The sequence below is a fragment of the Thermothelomyces thermophilus genome, chromosome 7 (assembly GCF_000226095.1).
Source record: "Thermothelomyces thermophilus ATCC 42464 chromosome 7, complete sequence".
Taxonomy (NCBI): domain Eukaryota; kingdom Fungi; phylum Ascomycota; class Sordariomycetes; order Sordariales; family Chaetomiaceae; genus Thermothelomyces; species Thermothelomyces thermophilus.
In genome coordinates, this window is record NC_016478.1 from 2085453 (window position 1) to 2099817 (window position 14365).

General features: G+C 57.5%; 4 protein-coding genes across 4 annotated transcripts; 2 read left to right on the forward strand and 2 right to left on the reverse strand.

The window, feature by feature from the left end:
- Positions 1-1796: 1796 nt before the first annotated feature.
- On the forward strand, positions 1797-3945 carry MYCTH_57572 (gamma-glutamyltranspeptidase-like protein; the record flags this gene model as incomplete). The annotated part of the gene is made up of 8 exons (XM_003666930.1): positions 1797-1955; positions 2014-2277; positions 2334-2394; positions 2452-2550; positions 2612-2660; positions 2714-2769; positions 2827-3364; positions 3477-3945. Coding segments are annotated over 8 exons (1695 nt in total), but the record flags the coding sequence as incomplete, so codon positions are not given.
- Positions 3946-6912: 2967 nt separating this feature from the next.
- Positions 6913-9113, reverse strand: MYCTH_2316610 (uncharacterized protein). The gene is made up of 7 exons (XM_003666931.1): positions 8982-9113; positions 8843-8865; positions 8548-8772; positions 8453-8499; positions 8313-8399; positions 7426-8259; positions 6913-7356 (listed from the first exon to the last, which is right to left on the reverse strand). The coding sequence occupies exons 1-7, from the start codon at positions 9014-9016 to the stop codon at positions 7291-7293; spliced, it is 1317 nt and encodes a 438-aa protein (XP_003666979.1). The 5' UTR covers positions 9017-9113; the 3' UTR covers positions 6913-7290.
- Positions 9114-9767: 654 nt separating this feature from the next.
- MYCTH_2312235 (uncharacterized protein) lies at positions 9768-12289 on the forward strand. The gene is made up of 3 exons (XM_003666932.1): positions 9768-10424; positions 10478-10677; positions 10746-12289. Exons 2-3 carry the CDS (start codon positions 10494-10496, stop codon positions 12023-12025), a joined length of 1464 nt encoding a protein of 487 aa, XP_003666980.1. The 5' UTR covers positions 9768-10424; positions 10478-10493; the 3' UTR covers positions 12026-12289.
- Positions 12290-14206, reverse strand: MYCTH_2312237 (uncharacterized protein). Its single transcript, XM_003666933.1, has one exon. The coding sequence runs from the start codon at positions 13853-13855 to the stop codon at positions 12554-12556; it is 1302 nt and encodes a 433-aa protein (XP_003666981.1). The 5' UTR covers positions 13856-14206; the 3' UTR covers positions 12290-12553.
- Between the last annotated feature and the right edge of the window lie 159 nt (positions 14207-14365).

Below are 14365 nucleotides of genomic sequence, written 5' to 3' on the forward strand. Positions count from 1 at the left end.
GGTGGTCGAGTGGTCAACGACGGGTAACCACAAGCAGGGACGGTTTGCCTTTTCTAATATTCTCAAGGACACTGACGATTTGCTCAATGACCGCGCGTTTTGAGATCGTGGCTAGCGCCTGAAGCAGACGTGCTTGGATGTACCTTGTGCAGAGTATTAGCCAATCATGAATGACTAACATGTGGAGGCTCCGTGTGGACAGACTCACCAGAATGCATCGTATGAATGGCCCGAGGGAAAATTGCCAGGACCGCGCATAAGGGGTCAGTTTCACAACGACCCACTTGGACTTAGAAGCGCACCTTGCTGTTGGAACTGTGCTCTGATTGGCCAGGGTGGTGAGGAATCTCGAGCGAGGGTCCAAACACTAGAGAAACGCCATCTTCAATGCAAAACCGCCCAAGCTTGGAACCTTGGCCGGCGAGGCCCAGGTGGAGATGAAGCAAATCGAGTACGGAGTGCTTGAGTACAAGTACGGATTACTGCGTACAAATTAGCGTAGGGACCAGCTTCCTCGGAGAATGTGTGTTTGTATATCTGTCTCGCGTTGCGGAACCGAGAGCCAGGAACAGTGCTGTGGATTTTTTTTCTTTTCCTGAAAGGCGTTCCTGAAAGGTGCAGTACAGAGTACGGATTACTATGTACGCAATTGTTATAAGACAAGGGTGTTCGCAGTTGATTCGCTCAGAATACACCTGAGTCGAGCTGTACGAAACTGGCACCTCCACTAGTAATTAGTCTGAAGAGAGCCTACCAGCCTGCCCAGTCGTATAAAAAACAAATGAGGGGCAAACCGCCAATATCCGTGTATTTGTATGTACGCAGTCGGAATCTGTTTTGACTTGTAGGTTGTTCATTGCTCCGACTGTGGCTTGAGCCGGTGTCGTCGGCGTCGATAAGGTTAGCACCTGTGTTTAAATATCGGTACGTTAAGGTTTCCTAGGCTGTGCTCGGATCTGGAGCATCGGATCGGGTGGAAAGTTCGATCAAACCCCACGCCGGCACCGACAATCCGCCAATCCGGGGAGATCATGTCCGTGCTGGACTTCTTCAATTCGACTGGCAGCCGATATTTGACACTCTTATCTTGGGGACGCTGAGGCCCGCTCTGGTTCGGGTGCTGAGTCCCTCGGAACCGATGCTGCAAACTAGACGGTGAAAGTAGGACGTAAGGACCTGAGAAGAGCACTGCCAGTGGCAGCATGACTGTGGACTCAGGCGCGGGGTTTGCGCTCTCCGTATCGCACCTTCCAATAGGCGGCGGATCTGGGAGGTAACTACCTAGGTACCGCAGTAATGGCGGGGTGACCAAGGTCAGGCAGTCGAGTCCGAGTCAGCCAACATAGACGAACTTGAGACAAGAGTCTGAGCGCCTTCCATAAAGGGTTAATTCGAGGCTTCCTAAAGTGCGGGTTAGGGATTTTGCGGCTTCTCTCTCAACTCCACCGGAGTTTGTTTATCTGATTGCTTCCAAACCGCAAACCTCCTTAAGACGCCATCACCACATCATTGTGAAGGCGTTTAAGATATATATATATATATATCTTTGGCTTACTCTGCATTCTTTGGCAAGGAATACCCAAGGGGAGTCGGCTGGATCGTTCGATATCTCCCTCGCTCCTTCTGCGTAACGTTGTTATCTGACTTTCTAAACTCGAAAGAAACAACAAGAGCCCGCCACTCGAGGGTCCGGATAACGACACTATGCGTGCGTTGAGCTTGGGACAAGCACACTATTTGACGAAACACGGTTTAGGCTGACCACCTGTTTAGTCCGGCCATTGTTGCTGCCATGCTTGCTTCTGCTCTTCTCGCAGCCCGGCCCATGCTCGGCATCCCCCCTGGCGCAACAGCGCTTCATCTCGGATCTCGCCAGTACTCAAGCCAGCCGAGGAGCCGTTGCCAGTGAAAGTTCGATATGCTCCAAAATCGGGATAGACACGGTAGCGATGGGCGTGAGCCTTCCTGTATCTGAACCCCGCATCTCAACGCATGTAGCTGAGGAAGAAACAGGGGTCCGCGGCCGATGCCATGGTGGCAACAACTCTCTGCGTGGGCGTCATCGGCATGTACCATTCCGGCATTGGCGGAGGAGGTTTCATGCTTGTGCGTGACAAGCACGGGAGGTATGAAACCATCGACTACAGGGAAGCTGCCCCGGCCGCCGCGAGCCGGGACATGTATGAGCATAACCCGGACGCCAGCATCCGTGGTGGCTTAGCGGTTGCTGTGCCCGGCGAGCTCAAGGGGCTAGATTATCTACATCGCAAATATGGCGTGAGTCGTAACCTCGGGTGGGCAAGGATCCCCATTGATTTGGTGTCTTGGTCCAGGTACTTCCGTGGAAAACGCTAGTCATGCCTGCGGTCCGCGTCGCCCGAGAGGGATTTCAGGGTGAGTGTCACGCCAAGCTCTGAGCTTAACCAGCCCGGCTTACACAAGTGCTCAAAGTCACCGAGGACCACGTCCGCTACATGAAATCGACCATCAAGGACAACAGCACCTTCCTTGTCGATGACCCGATATGGGCTGAAGACTTTGCCCCCAATGGTGAGAAGGCACAACTCGGTAGGACCCAGTATGGACCCGGCTTAACATCACCACTCAAAAGGCACTCTGGTTCAGCTTGGGGATATCATCACGAGAAAGCGCTATGCGGAGTGAGTATAATAGGCTCGTATTCTGTCAGGGCACGCTAACAACATCCTCCCAGCTCTCTGGAGAAGATCGCCAACCAGGGGATCGACGTGTTCTACAGAGGGGAGATTGGTGAGTGTACCTCGCGTTTTGTGTGCTTGGGGGGGGGACCGTCGCTGACCGGCGAAGCCGAGTCCATGATCGGTTGGATCCAGAACATGAATGGGACCATGACCATGCAAGACCTCGACGAGTACCATGTTGACGTGAAACCGTCCTTGAACATTACATACGGTGATTACAGGCTGTTCACCACCAAAGTACCTTCCAGCGGCTCCGTCATGTTCAGCATCTTGCAGACGATGCAGCAATACGACCCCGCAGACCTTACCGACACCAACCTGACAGCTCATCGCCTGGTCGAGGCCATGAAATTTGCCTATGGGGCACGTCTACAGCTCGGCGACCCAGAATTCGTCGACAACGCTGCCGAGCTCGAGACCCAGTTACTCAGCAACGACAGAGCACACCACATTCGGCAGCGCATTCTGGACGACAAGACGCAGCCGGTCGAGGCCTACGATCCACTGCTCCTTTACGCGCCCGAGAGCCACGGCACCTCGCACATCGTCGCCGCCGACGCGTCCGGCTTGACCGTCACATCCACGACCACCATCAATCTCCTCTTTGGCGCCCAGATCATGACGCCCGACACGGGCATTATCCTGTAAGCATCCTGGATACTCTCCTTTTGCCAACCCACCATTTATTTCCCCATCCCCTGTCGACTCCCCTACCCATTTCTAACGACACAACCACAAACAACACCCACCGCTCAGGAACAACGAGATGGACGACTTCTCCCAGCCCAACCGGCGCAACGCCTTCGGCTTCGCCCCCTCCCCGTCCAACTACATTGCCGCCCGCAAACGGCCGCTCTCGTCCATCACCCCCATCATCGCCGAGCACGCGTCCAACTCGTCCGTCTTCTTCGCCACGGGCGCCGCGGGAGGCTCGCGCATCATCAGCGCCACGACGCAGGTGGCGTGGCACGTGCTGGCGCAAGGCATGGGCATGCGCGACGCCATAGCCGCGCCGCGGCTGCACCACCAACTGACGCCCGACGTGCTGCTGGTCGAGGACGGGTTCGACCCCGGGACGGTGGAGGAGCTGGTGGGGAAGGGGCACGAGGTGGAGTGGATGCGTCCCGGGTTGAGCGCGGTGCAGGGGATCATGAAGTTGTGGGATGGCAGGTTCGAGGCGGTTGGCGAGCCGAGGCAGGTTAGTAGTGGGGGATATAGCATCTGAGAGGCATCCCGATGAATTTTTTTTTTTTTTTTTGTTTGCCCCCGGGGGGGAGGGGGGTTTGGGGAATGCGGGGGACGAAGCGTCAGGAAGTAGAAGACACCATCATCACATTACCGTGATGTAGCGTATTCGTTATTCATCTCATTACATACATACACCCAGTCGTCGACCCCATGCATGATCCAGCAGCGACGCCTTACAGAAAACACCAGCCAACTCCTCATCTTCCCCACCCCCGGGTCTTCCAAATCCAATTCGTAACTCGCTTTATCATTTAAGTCATCATAACATTTTTCATCTGCTAGTGTCCACCACATAACGGCCCACAATCTTGCCCTCTTCCATCAGGTTGTACACGTTTTGCAGCTCGCTCAGGCCGACCACCTTGTACGGCACCTTGATCAGGCCGCGGCGGAAGAAGTCGAGGGCCTCTTGGGTGTCCTGGCGGTTGCCCACGTAGCTGCCCTTGATATTGATCATGCGGATGACGGTGTCGAAGACGGGGGCCTTGAGGTAGGCCTTTGCGGGCAGGCCGATGCAGACGACGGAGCCGCGGCTGCGCACGTACTCGGTGGCCTGCTGGAACGGCTTCTCCGAGACGGCGAGCAGCAGGACGGCGTGGGGGCCGAGCCCGCCCGGGGTGGCCTTCTTGACGTCGGCGACGAGGTCGGAGCTGGTGGTGAAGTCGACGTAGGCCTCGGCGCCGAGGGCCTTGCAGCTCACGCCCTTCTCGTTGCCGCCGTCGATGGCGACGACGCGCAGGCCCATGGCGCGGGCGTACTGGATTGCCATGCTGCCCAGGCCACCGCCGGCGCCGACGACGGCGACGAACTCGCCCGGGCGGGCGCCCGACTCCTTCAGGCCCTTGTAGACGGTGATGCCGGCGCAGAGGACGGGGGCGACCGCCTCGAGGTCGCACTCCTTGGGGATGCGGGCCACGTGGGCGGCCTTGGCGATGGCGTACTGCTGGAAGCTGCCGTCGACGGTGTAGCCGGAGAGCAGGGCGTGCGGGCAGAGAGGCTCGTCGGCCTGCATGCAGAAGCTGCAGGCCAGGCAGCTGCCGTTGAGCCACTTGATGCCGGCGTAGTCGCCGATCTCGATGTCGTCGACCAGCTCGCCCTTGGCCACGACAACACCGGCGCCCTCGTGGCCGCCGACGAGGGGCAGCTTGGTAGGGATCGGCCAGTCGCCCTTCATGGCGTGGAGGTCCGTGTGGCACACGCCCGAGTACTTGACATTGACGAGCACCTCATCCGGGCCGGGCTTCTGCACGGGAATCTTCTTGTAGGTCACGGCTGGGACAAACTAGTTAGTCGACTCGTTGGTTCTGGGGCTATCGAAGCTCATCAGATGGAGGAGGGGGAGGAGAAAAAGAAAACGGGGAGGGTTGTGGGAAGGACTTACGGCCGCCCGACTTCTCGACAACCTGCGCCCACTGCTCGGTCGGGATCTCGAACTTGGTCATTTTGCTCGTTGAATGCTCCAGACGTGAACTCGGTGCTCCTCTGTCTCGTTGGAGTCGAGGATGAATGGGATGTGTGTGGTAGGTGGTGACAAGACGATGATGTCACTTGACGCCTAGGTGACTTTGGTATAACAAGTGATGTCTCAGGTCGAGTGCCTGTTAGAATTGGCCTTCGCTTGATGAGTGCTCAAGGAGGTTGCTGCTGAACATGGGAAAGCAAGAACTGCCACGCCATGCGCAGAGGGGTCGCCTCCTGTTATATACTCGCTGCCCATGGTCGCGATCGGTATTACGACAGACAGCGAGAAGGCCGGCTCCGATGTGTTTGACAGCAAGGGGAGGCGCCGAAGTCTGGTGCGTGACAGGAGATCGAGGGGGAGAGTCGGCAGCATCGCCGGTATAGGAAGGTGGAGAGATGCGGATCGATGCAGTTTAGAACCGCACAAACGTATGATCTGGGGGTGGCGATTTCGTTGTCCAGAGCGTTCGCGGACTCGAGATTCCTCCGAGTTTGGTGACAGCCTGGGTGGTCTGACCTCTCTCAAGTCGAGATTGGATGTTGTTAGCTGGGTGGCTTGGGTCGCCAGGGCGGAGCTCCCCGGAGAAGCGGAACCGCTGCGCCGCTAGCTAGTGTGCGCGCTAATCAGCCCTGCGGGCCTGCAAGATGCTCGCTATCTCTTTCTTGCGCACTAGGAATGTCATTGACGTGTTGCCATGTAGCTCATTGCTCATCTATGCCTATCTTCCTCTTATGAAAACAGAATTGAGTCTCGTGTTCAGCAAAAATAATAAGAGAAAATCTAAGATAAAGGAATAGATTTCGAATCAAGCGGCCCTACTTTGGTAAGCTCAGGTATTTAGGCTTTAGCTCCCATACCTACACTAGTCTCCTACCTACGCAAGATAGTTAGGTGGGTACACTACTGTACCGGTCAAGTTGCCAAAGTATGTATGCCGACCCCAGGCTATCGCCTTCAGCAGCTCTCTTCCCCTCCCTCGCTCCCCAGGCCACTCAAAAGAATCCGCCTTTCCGAGTCTACAAGTAGACCCTCCCCCAGATTTCCCTCGCCCCGAGAGAGCAGGCACAGGGTTCCCCGCAAGATATCCGCTCCCCCGGGAGCCAGCGTCGGTGGCCGTTGTGGGTACACTGCAACCTCCCCTAGCCGTATATGACACGCACTACAGGTAGACGAGCACCAACCACCACCTCGCAGGGCTTCCGCTTGAGCGAAGGAACAACCCCTCAAAACATCTTAAGCTGGCTCTGTGCGGGAGAACGAGGTCATGCCGGCATGCATGCATGCATATACTTGACACGCACGTATCGAATAGCGCCGATCAAGCTCGGGGCCGGTCCACTTTCTTGCCCTCCTACTTCTTCTCCATGCGGGGGAGAGTGCGGGGGTGGGGAGGTCTGGATGCCGACGACGGAACGCGATGCGTCGCACCAGGATTCGTTTGTTGCGGCTATTCTTGCGTCACGAAGGAGAGGGGCTAAACTTGTAGGCTGTAGCGAAGGCCGGTTTTCTACCCATCAAGCGGGACCGGTCTTGCCAAGTCAAGATAACCGTATACTATGTAAGCTGTGGAGATAATAACCCCAGAGGAGAGCAGTCTAGTATTCTTGCGGACCAACATACCGAGCTTCTGCTGCCTCGGCAATGGCGACTGTCATTGGAAGAACCAGGGGCCCAAGCGCCACTTCAGCAGACATCACAAACAATGAAACACGCCGGTTCCACGCTCCAGGTGAACCCAACAGCATATCAAGTTGACGTCTTATCCCTATCTGCTTTTTGGCGCCGCCTGTAGAAACACCGCCGTCCTCTCCTCGTGGAAAACAATCGCCCGCTTTCTACAGTAATGCCAGAAAAATCCTCTTAAGAGCCACCCGGGCCGCCCAGGAGGGCAAACCTCCGCACGATTCCGGGTCCGTACTCTTGGTACTGTCGGACAGTTAGTTCAACCATACCATCGGTATAATAATGATAATAAAAAAAAAAAAGAAGCATTACCTCTGCCTTGGTGTGGCAGTACGACCGGAACTCCGGCGTCTGGCCCAGCAAGCTGCCTCCGAACCACGGGCCGTGGCGCTGCCTCTTGTGCGTAATGACCTGCACCTCCAGCCCTCCGCTCTTGGCGCCGCCGCTTCGCAATTCGCTCTGGCGGATTCTGGCGTCCACCAAATGCTTAATGTCGCGTTGCAGTCTGCGGCCAAAGTCCTTGTAGAGCGTGCTGCCGCCCGACAGGACAATGTTCTTGTACAGGCCACGTCGCACATCGATGGGCGACGACTGGATGACGCCGTCGACGACCACGGGCAGCGGCGTCAAGAAGTCGGACGAGTAGATCTCCGGGTTGAAGAAGATTTCGGGCGCCAGGAAGCGCTCGTAGCCGACATCGACGGTCACCTGGCGGCCACCCGGTTGCGTGACGACGTGCTTCAGGAACCGGCTGCGGTCGCGGTCATACTTGGCAAACTCGTTGACGATATCCGGGCAGACATAGCAGTACTCCTCCTTGATCTCCTGCGCCGTCTTGAGGGACGAGTCGGGCTCGCCACGGTCTCGGAGGAGAGACTGGACAAAGTAGGTAATATCGCGTCCGGCAATCGGGATCGATTTGATCGACGAGCCGATAACGTAGCCCTCCGCCACCGGGATGACGTGAGTGACACCGTCACCAGAGTCGATAACCGTGCCGGTCAGAGACCTATCCGTGACCTTGGACGATGTCCACGAAGCCGCAAGCGCTAGAACTGCCTGGACAGCAATGTAGAGACCGGCGCAGTTGAAGGACTCGAAGAAGATCTCGGCCGTGTTTTCGCGGTTCTCGGGAGGATTCAGGGGCTGGATGTGCGTTAGAACATGGTGCTGCTGGGAAATGGTCATGGTGGTCTAACCGGCTCGGTGAGGAGGAAGTAATGATCCTCGGGCTCTACCCTGAGGTATTTGAAGATCGAGTTGGACCAGAACCTCTCCATGTGATCCTGCCGCCGCTCATCAGCTTCGTCCTTTCGCGCTTATCCCCACTTGAACTGACCCAGTTCTCGATTTGCCCGTGTCTGATCGGGTAGTGTAACCCATATCCTGGACCTTGTCAGCCCGCATTCTCTCCTCTTGGCGGAACCAGCTTACCGGGCCCCGAGGCAGCCGCGATGGCCTCATCACCGATGAAGAAGTCTAGATCCTCGGTCCCGCGCTTCGCCGATAAGTGACCAGTCGGCCCAGCTCCGCCGGTGAGGAAGGAAGGCTTGTTTGCAACCGCGGGGCGACCGGACCCCGAGCCGCCACCGCCCGCGCTGCCCTTGGTCGCGATCGCGGTTGGGAAGACGAAGGAGGGGGAGTCGTTGCCGGCGAAACCTGACGAGGCGATCGGTCAGCTGCGAGACGGCGAAACGGCGGGCTCACACATGGACTTTCGAGAACGAACCTAGCTTAGAGAACCCCGTGCCGCTGCAAGGGAGTGGTCAGTCATGGCAGACTCGAGACGGGCGCTGTCTCCCTTCTCCCTGTCCCCCGAGAGGGGGAGAGAGAGAGCGGGGCTGGGGAGCTCTCGGCGTTGCACTTACTTGTCCATGACAACGGCTGGGGTTTGGTTGGCCATTGTTACAAGATGTGTGCAGCTGCGCGCAGCTACTGCCCGTGTTTCCGCGCGGTCAATACAGCTGACGATGCTCGACAGCAGCGTGTGTTGTTCGGCGTCCAGGCAGACAGTGGAGCGTTGAGGTCCAAGATTACGTCTCGCAAGCTCCCAAGTGGGATCCACGCTGCGCCTTGTGTGCCAAGAACCGGGTGCCCCGCCGGCTACGGTGGTTGAAACCCGAGCCTGCGCAAAGTAACTACCTCTTCAAAAGCGGTCAAAGGCAGCTTTCCTTAGCATGGACTTGGTGCCAATTCGGAGAGATCCAACCTCGAATTGAGCCCAAGCTCGCGGTTGCAACTCGCCTTTGGCCAAGAGCAATACCAAAAGAACCGCAATTAAACTCTCGAGACACGATTGAGAGGCGAGCTCGAGAACAATCTCAACCGCGAATCGTGATTAGGCAAGAGCGTTGTCAGCCATTGCCGCTACCCCATCACTCACTCACCTAAATAACAAAGAGCATGCGCTCCCAGATCATCATCAAATTAGGAAACAACGAGTCCACTCATTCCCACCTGGTTTGACATCGGTCCTCGGCGGCCACATTGTACAGTAGAAGCCCGAACCTAAAACCAAAGATTAGGTGCAGGCGGCCATTTCATCGCAGACGGCTACCTTTTATGGGTATATGGTGACAAACCTCCCACCGTCTTTAGACCCTCGACGTACCTAACCCTCCCGGCTCTGGTTTTACTCAATCCACCACGGCATCCGACCACCTGGACATTTATATTCGCCCAGTTCCTGGAAAAATTTCTCCGACTACTTCTAAGCGACCATGATCCGTCCTGTTCGTGTTGGATGCACTCTCTAATTTTTTTTGTTCATTGGAGTGGTTTCCATCTTCTCCTAGAGGTCGGAGTTCCGTCATCTTATCCCCCTCAGCCGAAGAATCTTTGCGCTTGACGTGCCAGCCATCGAGAGATAGCCACTACCACGAGAATCAGAGCCGTTCCCGTCCGTCCATGCCCGCGGTAGTCATCCACCGCCATTCCTCTCTGCCCTAGTTGCAACCTCGTTTCCTCGCAATCCAGCCACCTAAACTGCTCGATTCCGGACCTAAGTCCGGTATCCTGAAGACAACCAATCCTGTCAGGGGCAACCGGCCGCACAGCGACAGTCTCTGGAATCTCGTTTCTCGCCCCGTAGGGTGCAAAGACTGTCATACACTCCGCCAAGGAACGGACTCGGAACCTTATACGATGTCTTCTTCTCCCGAGCAATGTGCTATCTTCCCTGAGGGGGATGGCACCGTCGAGGGCCTAAGGAGCCGAGCACCTAAGAAATCAATTGCGTCTATATTCGTTCACGCAGGAGCGGGCTATCACAGTGTGGCAAATGAGAAGGTGCATCTTCAGGCATGCACAGAGTGAGTTTGCCCATTCGAGCCCACCAGTTGAAGAATCTAATTTGTACGGTCAGTGCTGCTCGTGTCGGGATGAGTTTCCTCAAGGCCGGAGCAACGGCTACGCAAGCTGTCGAAGCGGCCATCAGATGTCTCGAGGATAAGGAGATTACGAATGCCGGTTTTGGGAGCAATCTGAACATCGATGGCGTGGTCGAGTGCGATGCCACCATTGTCGACCATCTCGGAAGAAGCGGTGCCTGTGGCGCCGTTGCGGGTATGTACAGTACCTTCCGGCGGCGTCCCTCATTGCATGATCTGTTCTCAGCTAACACTCTGCCTCAGGCGTCAAAAACCCCATCTCCCTGGCCAAGAAGATTCTTGATACGAGCAGTCAGCCTCTGTCGCTCCGCAGGGTTCCTCCCAACATACTTGTCGGCCCGGGAGCCAAGGAGTTTGCAGAGGAGCACGCACTGAAAATCGTCCGGAACGAGTTCCTTGTCTCCAGGAATGCGAAAGATCGATACCTCCGCTGGAACGAAGATCTGAAGAGGGCTGAGGCGCGAAAGCGGCCCCGTACAGCGTATTCCGGCGTAAACTGGAGCGGCCAAAGGACATCATCGCCGGGTGCCTATGACAAAGCCGCAAACCCCGCTAATACTGTGCAGCTTCGGGACCACGCCAGTGCCATTCTCACAGGCACATGGAACGAGGGTCAGCCCGATTCTCCGGATTCTGGCCGGTCCCCCATCGGCGAATCCGCGTCGCGTACAGCAGCGGATTCTTCGGCCTCTCCTGCCTCTCAGCCACCGGGAAACCGGTCGGCATCATTAGAGTCGACAGAACGTGTAGGCTTGGGAGCTGAATCACCGTATCTCGCATCAATGCCTCTCTCCTCTCGTCCAGTCAACGACGGACCGGCAAGTTGTGACGACACTGAGGTACATACGGGGGATGGTAAAATCGAATACCACGATACAGACGGACTTGGCATCTCGTGTGGCAAAGTCAAGAGACACCACGCCACCACACAGAGTCCCGTAGATGTGGAACAGGTTGCGGACATGGTGACGGATACGGTTGGGGCAATTGCGGTTGACCTGCGGGGCAACATTGCAGCGGGATCCTCGTCAGGAGGAATCGGGATGAAACACAAAGGTCGCACCGGGCCTGCGGCTCTCGTGGGCGTTGGCACTGCTGTTGTGCCCGAGGATCCAGACGACGATTTCGCAACATCCGTCGCCGCAGTTACCAGCGGTACCGGCGAGCACATGGCAACGTGTATGGCCTCGAGCAAGTGCGCCGAACGTCTGTTTCAAGGCACCCGTCGCGGACCTGGCGGACGCGACATACCCGAGGAGGATGAGCATACCATAATGGAGTCTTTTATCTTGGACGATTTCATGAACCATCCCGGCGTCAGGGACCAGCCCTCGGTCGGTGCCATTGGGGTCATGGCTGTCAAAAAAGACCTTACGGGGATTTACTTCTACTTCGCGCACAACACGGATTCTTTTGCACTGGCGTCTATGTCGTCGACCGAACGCGAACCCCTCTGTGTCATGTCACGCCTGGGTAAGACCGGGCGTGTCGCCCAGGGCGGACGGAGGATTCGGCTGGGATAACGTGCTCCTACGAAAGTGTATCCGGACTGACTTATGGCGGCATTGCGGGCGCATATCAGGCGTTGCTAGGAGTGGAAAGGATAGCATCACTTACATGGGGTACTGCACCTTGATTAACTCACATTGCACTTTGCCAGAGTAGCTTCATAGATTAGCAATACATGTCATTGCTTGATATTCATGCATGTGACAAACTACAGAAGCAGGATCGGTGAGGCCTCTGTGAGCCTGGGTTGTTCTCCACGCCGACCAGCAGCAGCCATCAAGCAAAACCTAACAAAGTAGTTTGACAAGTTCAAGGGATCTGTGGGACACGGCTCAATGTTTTTCGCAATACGTCCGACTGCTTTGCTTTGCTCTTCCCTAACGCCATGCCTACCCAGACGATTTTGTATGCCCCGAGGACGCCATGGTCTACAACTGCAAAAGTTGAAATAAAATAAAAAAAAGGAATGTTTCTCGCCACAAATCAGCCAGAAACCCCTGAAATTCTCCATCCCTTCAAACAGTCAACAAAACACATTTCCCTCAGATTTCCCCATTGGGCCCAACCTTCCTCTTCTCCTTCCTGCCCTCAGCCATTGAGCCGCCAGCAGCTCCGGAAGTGCTGGCGGCGTTCGCACCGCCTCCCAGCCGCCCGCCCGCCGACACCACTGGGCACTTCCCATAGTCGCCCAACGCCAACACCGTCCCACACGTCAGGCACTCCCCGCCGGGGGGCACCTCGCAGAAGATGCTCAGGCAGACGGAGCAGACGTAGCCGGTGTCGATGACGTTGCGGTGGCAGAAGCAGGCGGCGCGGAAGTCGACCGCGTCGGCGCTGGGGGTGAGCAGGAGGTCGGCCACGCTGGCGCCGAGGCCGAGCCTGCCCGTCTTCCGCCGCCCGCCGGGGCCGCCGCCGGGGACGGACGCGGCCGTCGTCTTGGGGGCGGCGGGGCCCTTGCCCGGGTCGGCGCCGCCGGAAGGGTGGGAAGGGGCCGAGCCGCTGCCGAAGCCGAACATGAGGTACTGCAGCAGGCCGCGGGGCTCCGCCGCGCGGACGAAGGTGCCCCGCGTGATGAAGCTGGCCTGCTCGAGGAAGGTGGCGCTGCCGCGCAGGGCGAGGGTGTCGATGGCGACGCGGGCGTGGGCCGCGGCGAAGACGGCGTTCATGGTGGGGATGTACTGCGCGGGCGCGCTGTCGCTGACCGAGATGATCAGGATGCGCGCGTGCAGGCCCGCGAGGCCGCCGCTGCTCGTGGACGTGCTCGCCACGGGCGCGGGGCCGACGGTGGCGCCTGCGGTCACGGCGGTGCCGGTCGTGGCGGCGGCGTGCGCGGCGGCGGCGGTGGCGGAGGCGCTGAAGGAGAGGGCGGTCTTGTTGATGTGGGCGAGGGCGAGCGTGAGGGCGCCGGATATCTGAGGCGTCGTCGTGGAGAGGTCGGCATCGGTGGTGTCGTCGATCAGGGCACGGAGTGAGGTGAGGAGGGACTTTTCTATCTGGGCGAACTGCGGGTATTTGTTCGCCGAGGAGGCTTTGCTGGCGTTGCTGCTAGCATCTTGCATGTCAACATCCCGAGGGGCCGCCTGTTTTGGTGGCGTTGGGTAGAGCCAGACTGCGCGGTTGCTATGGGCGGCAATGAGGGCGACCTGGTTCGAATTGCTGAAAGCGAGGTGGGTGTTGACAAAGACCAGTATATTCGCTATCGCCTTGGATACAGGGAGCACTTCATTTAGGGCGGCCCATGCGCGTGGGTTGGTGTCGATGATGATGGTGCACAGCGACGGTATGTCGTCGGTGTTGTACACCTCATAATGCTCCGAGGCATCGACGGCATCTTGGACGTTCATCTTGAGCCGTCCGCTCTGTGCCGCTTAATGTCTGGCACTACAACACCGGGGGCCTTGTTACTGACGATTGGCACCGGGGCATTACTGCAGTGCGCTGCGATTGCGGCGATTGCGGCGATTGCTGCGATTATTACGCAGCCAGTATCGACATCGACTCCTCAAAACGGGAGTCCTTTCCAATCCCAGCTCCTTCGCTTAAGGCCGGCTCGTCAAAAGTCCAGAACAATGCTTTCCAGGGCTGGCGTCTGTCGAGCGTTGGGTTATACTTCCCCGTTTGCGCATGCCACGTATTAGAATGCGTGGGCGATCTCGTCGCGTGCAGAAATGACGTTAACGCGCCGTCTGGAAAATTGATGACAACGAGAGGCACCGAGTTGGCGCGGGCCCACGTGAAGACTTGGCCCCAGGCCCAGGCCCCCCCACTCTCACATGGTATCGAGCACTCTGGTGGGATACCTTGGGTGCCGTTTCAGGGCGACGCGTGGGGGCCTGGATTGGTGGGGCATTTAC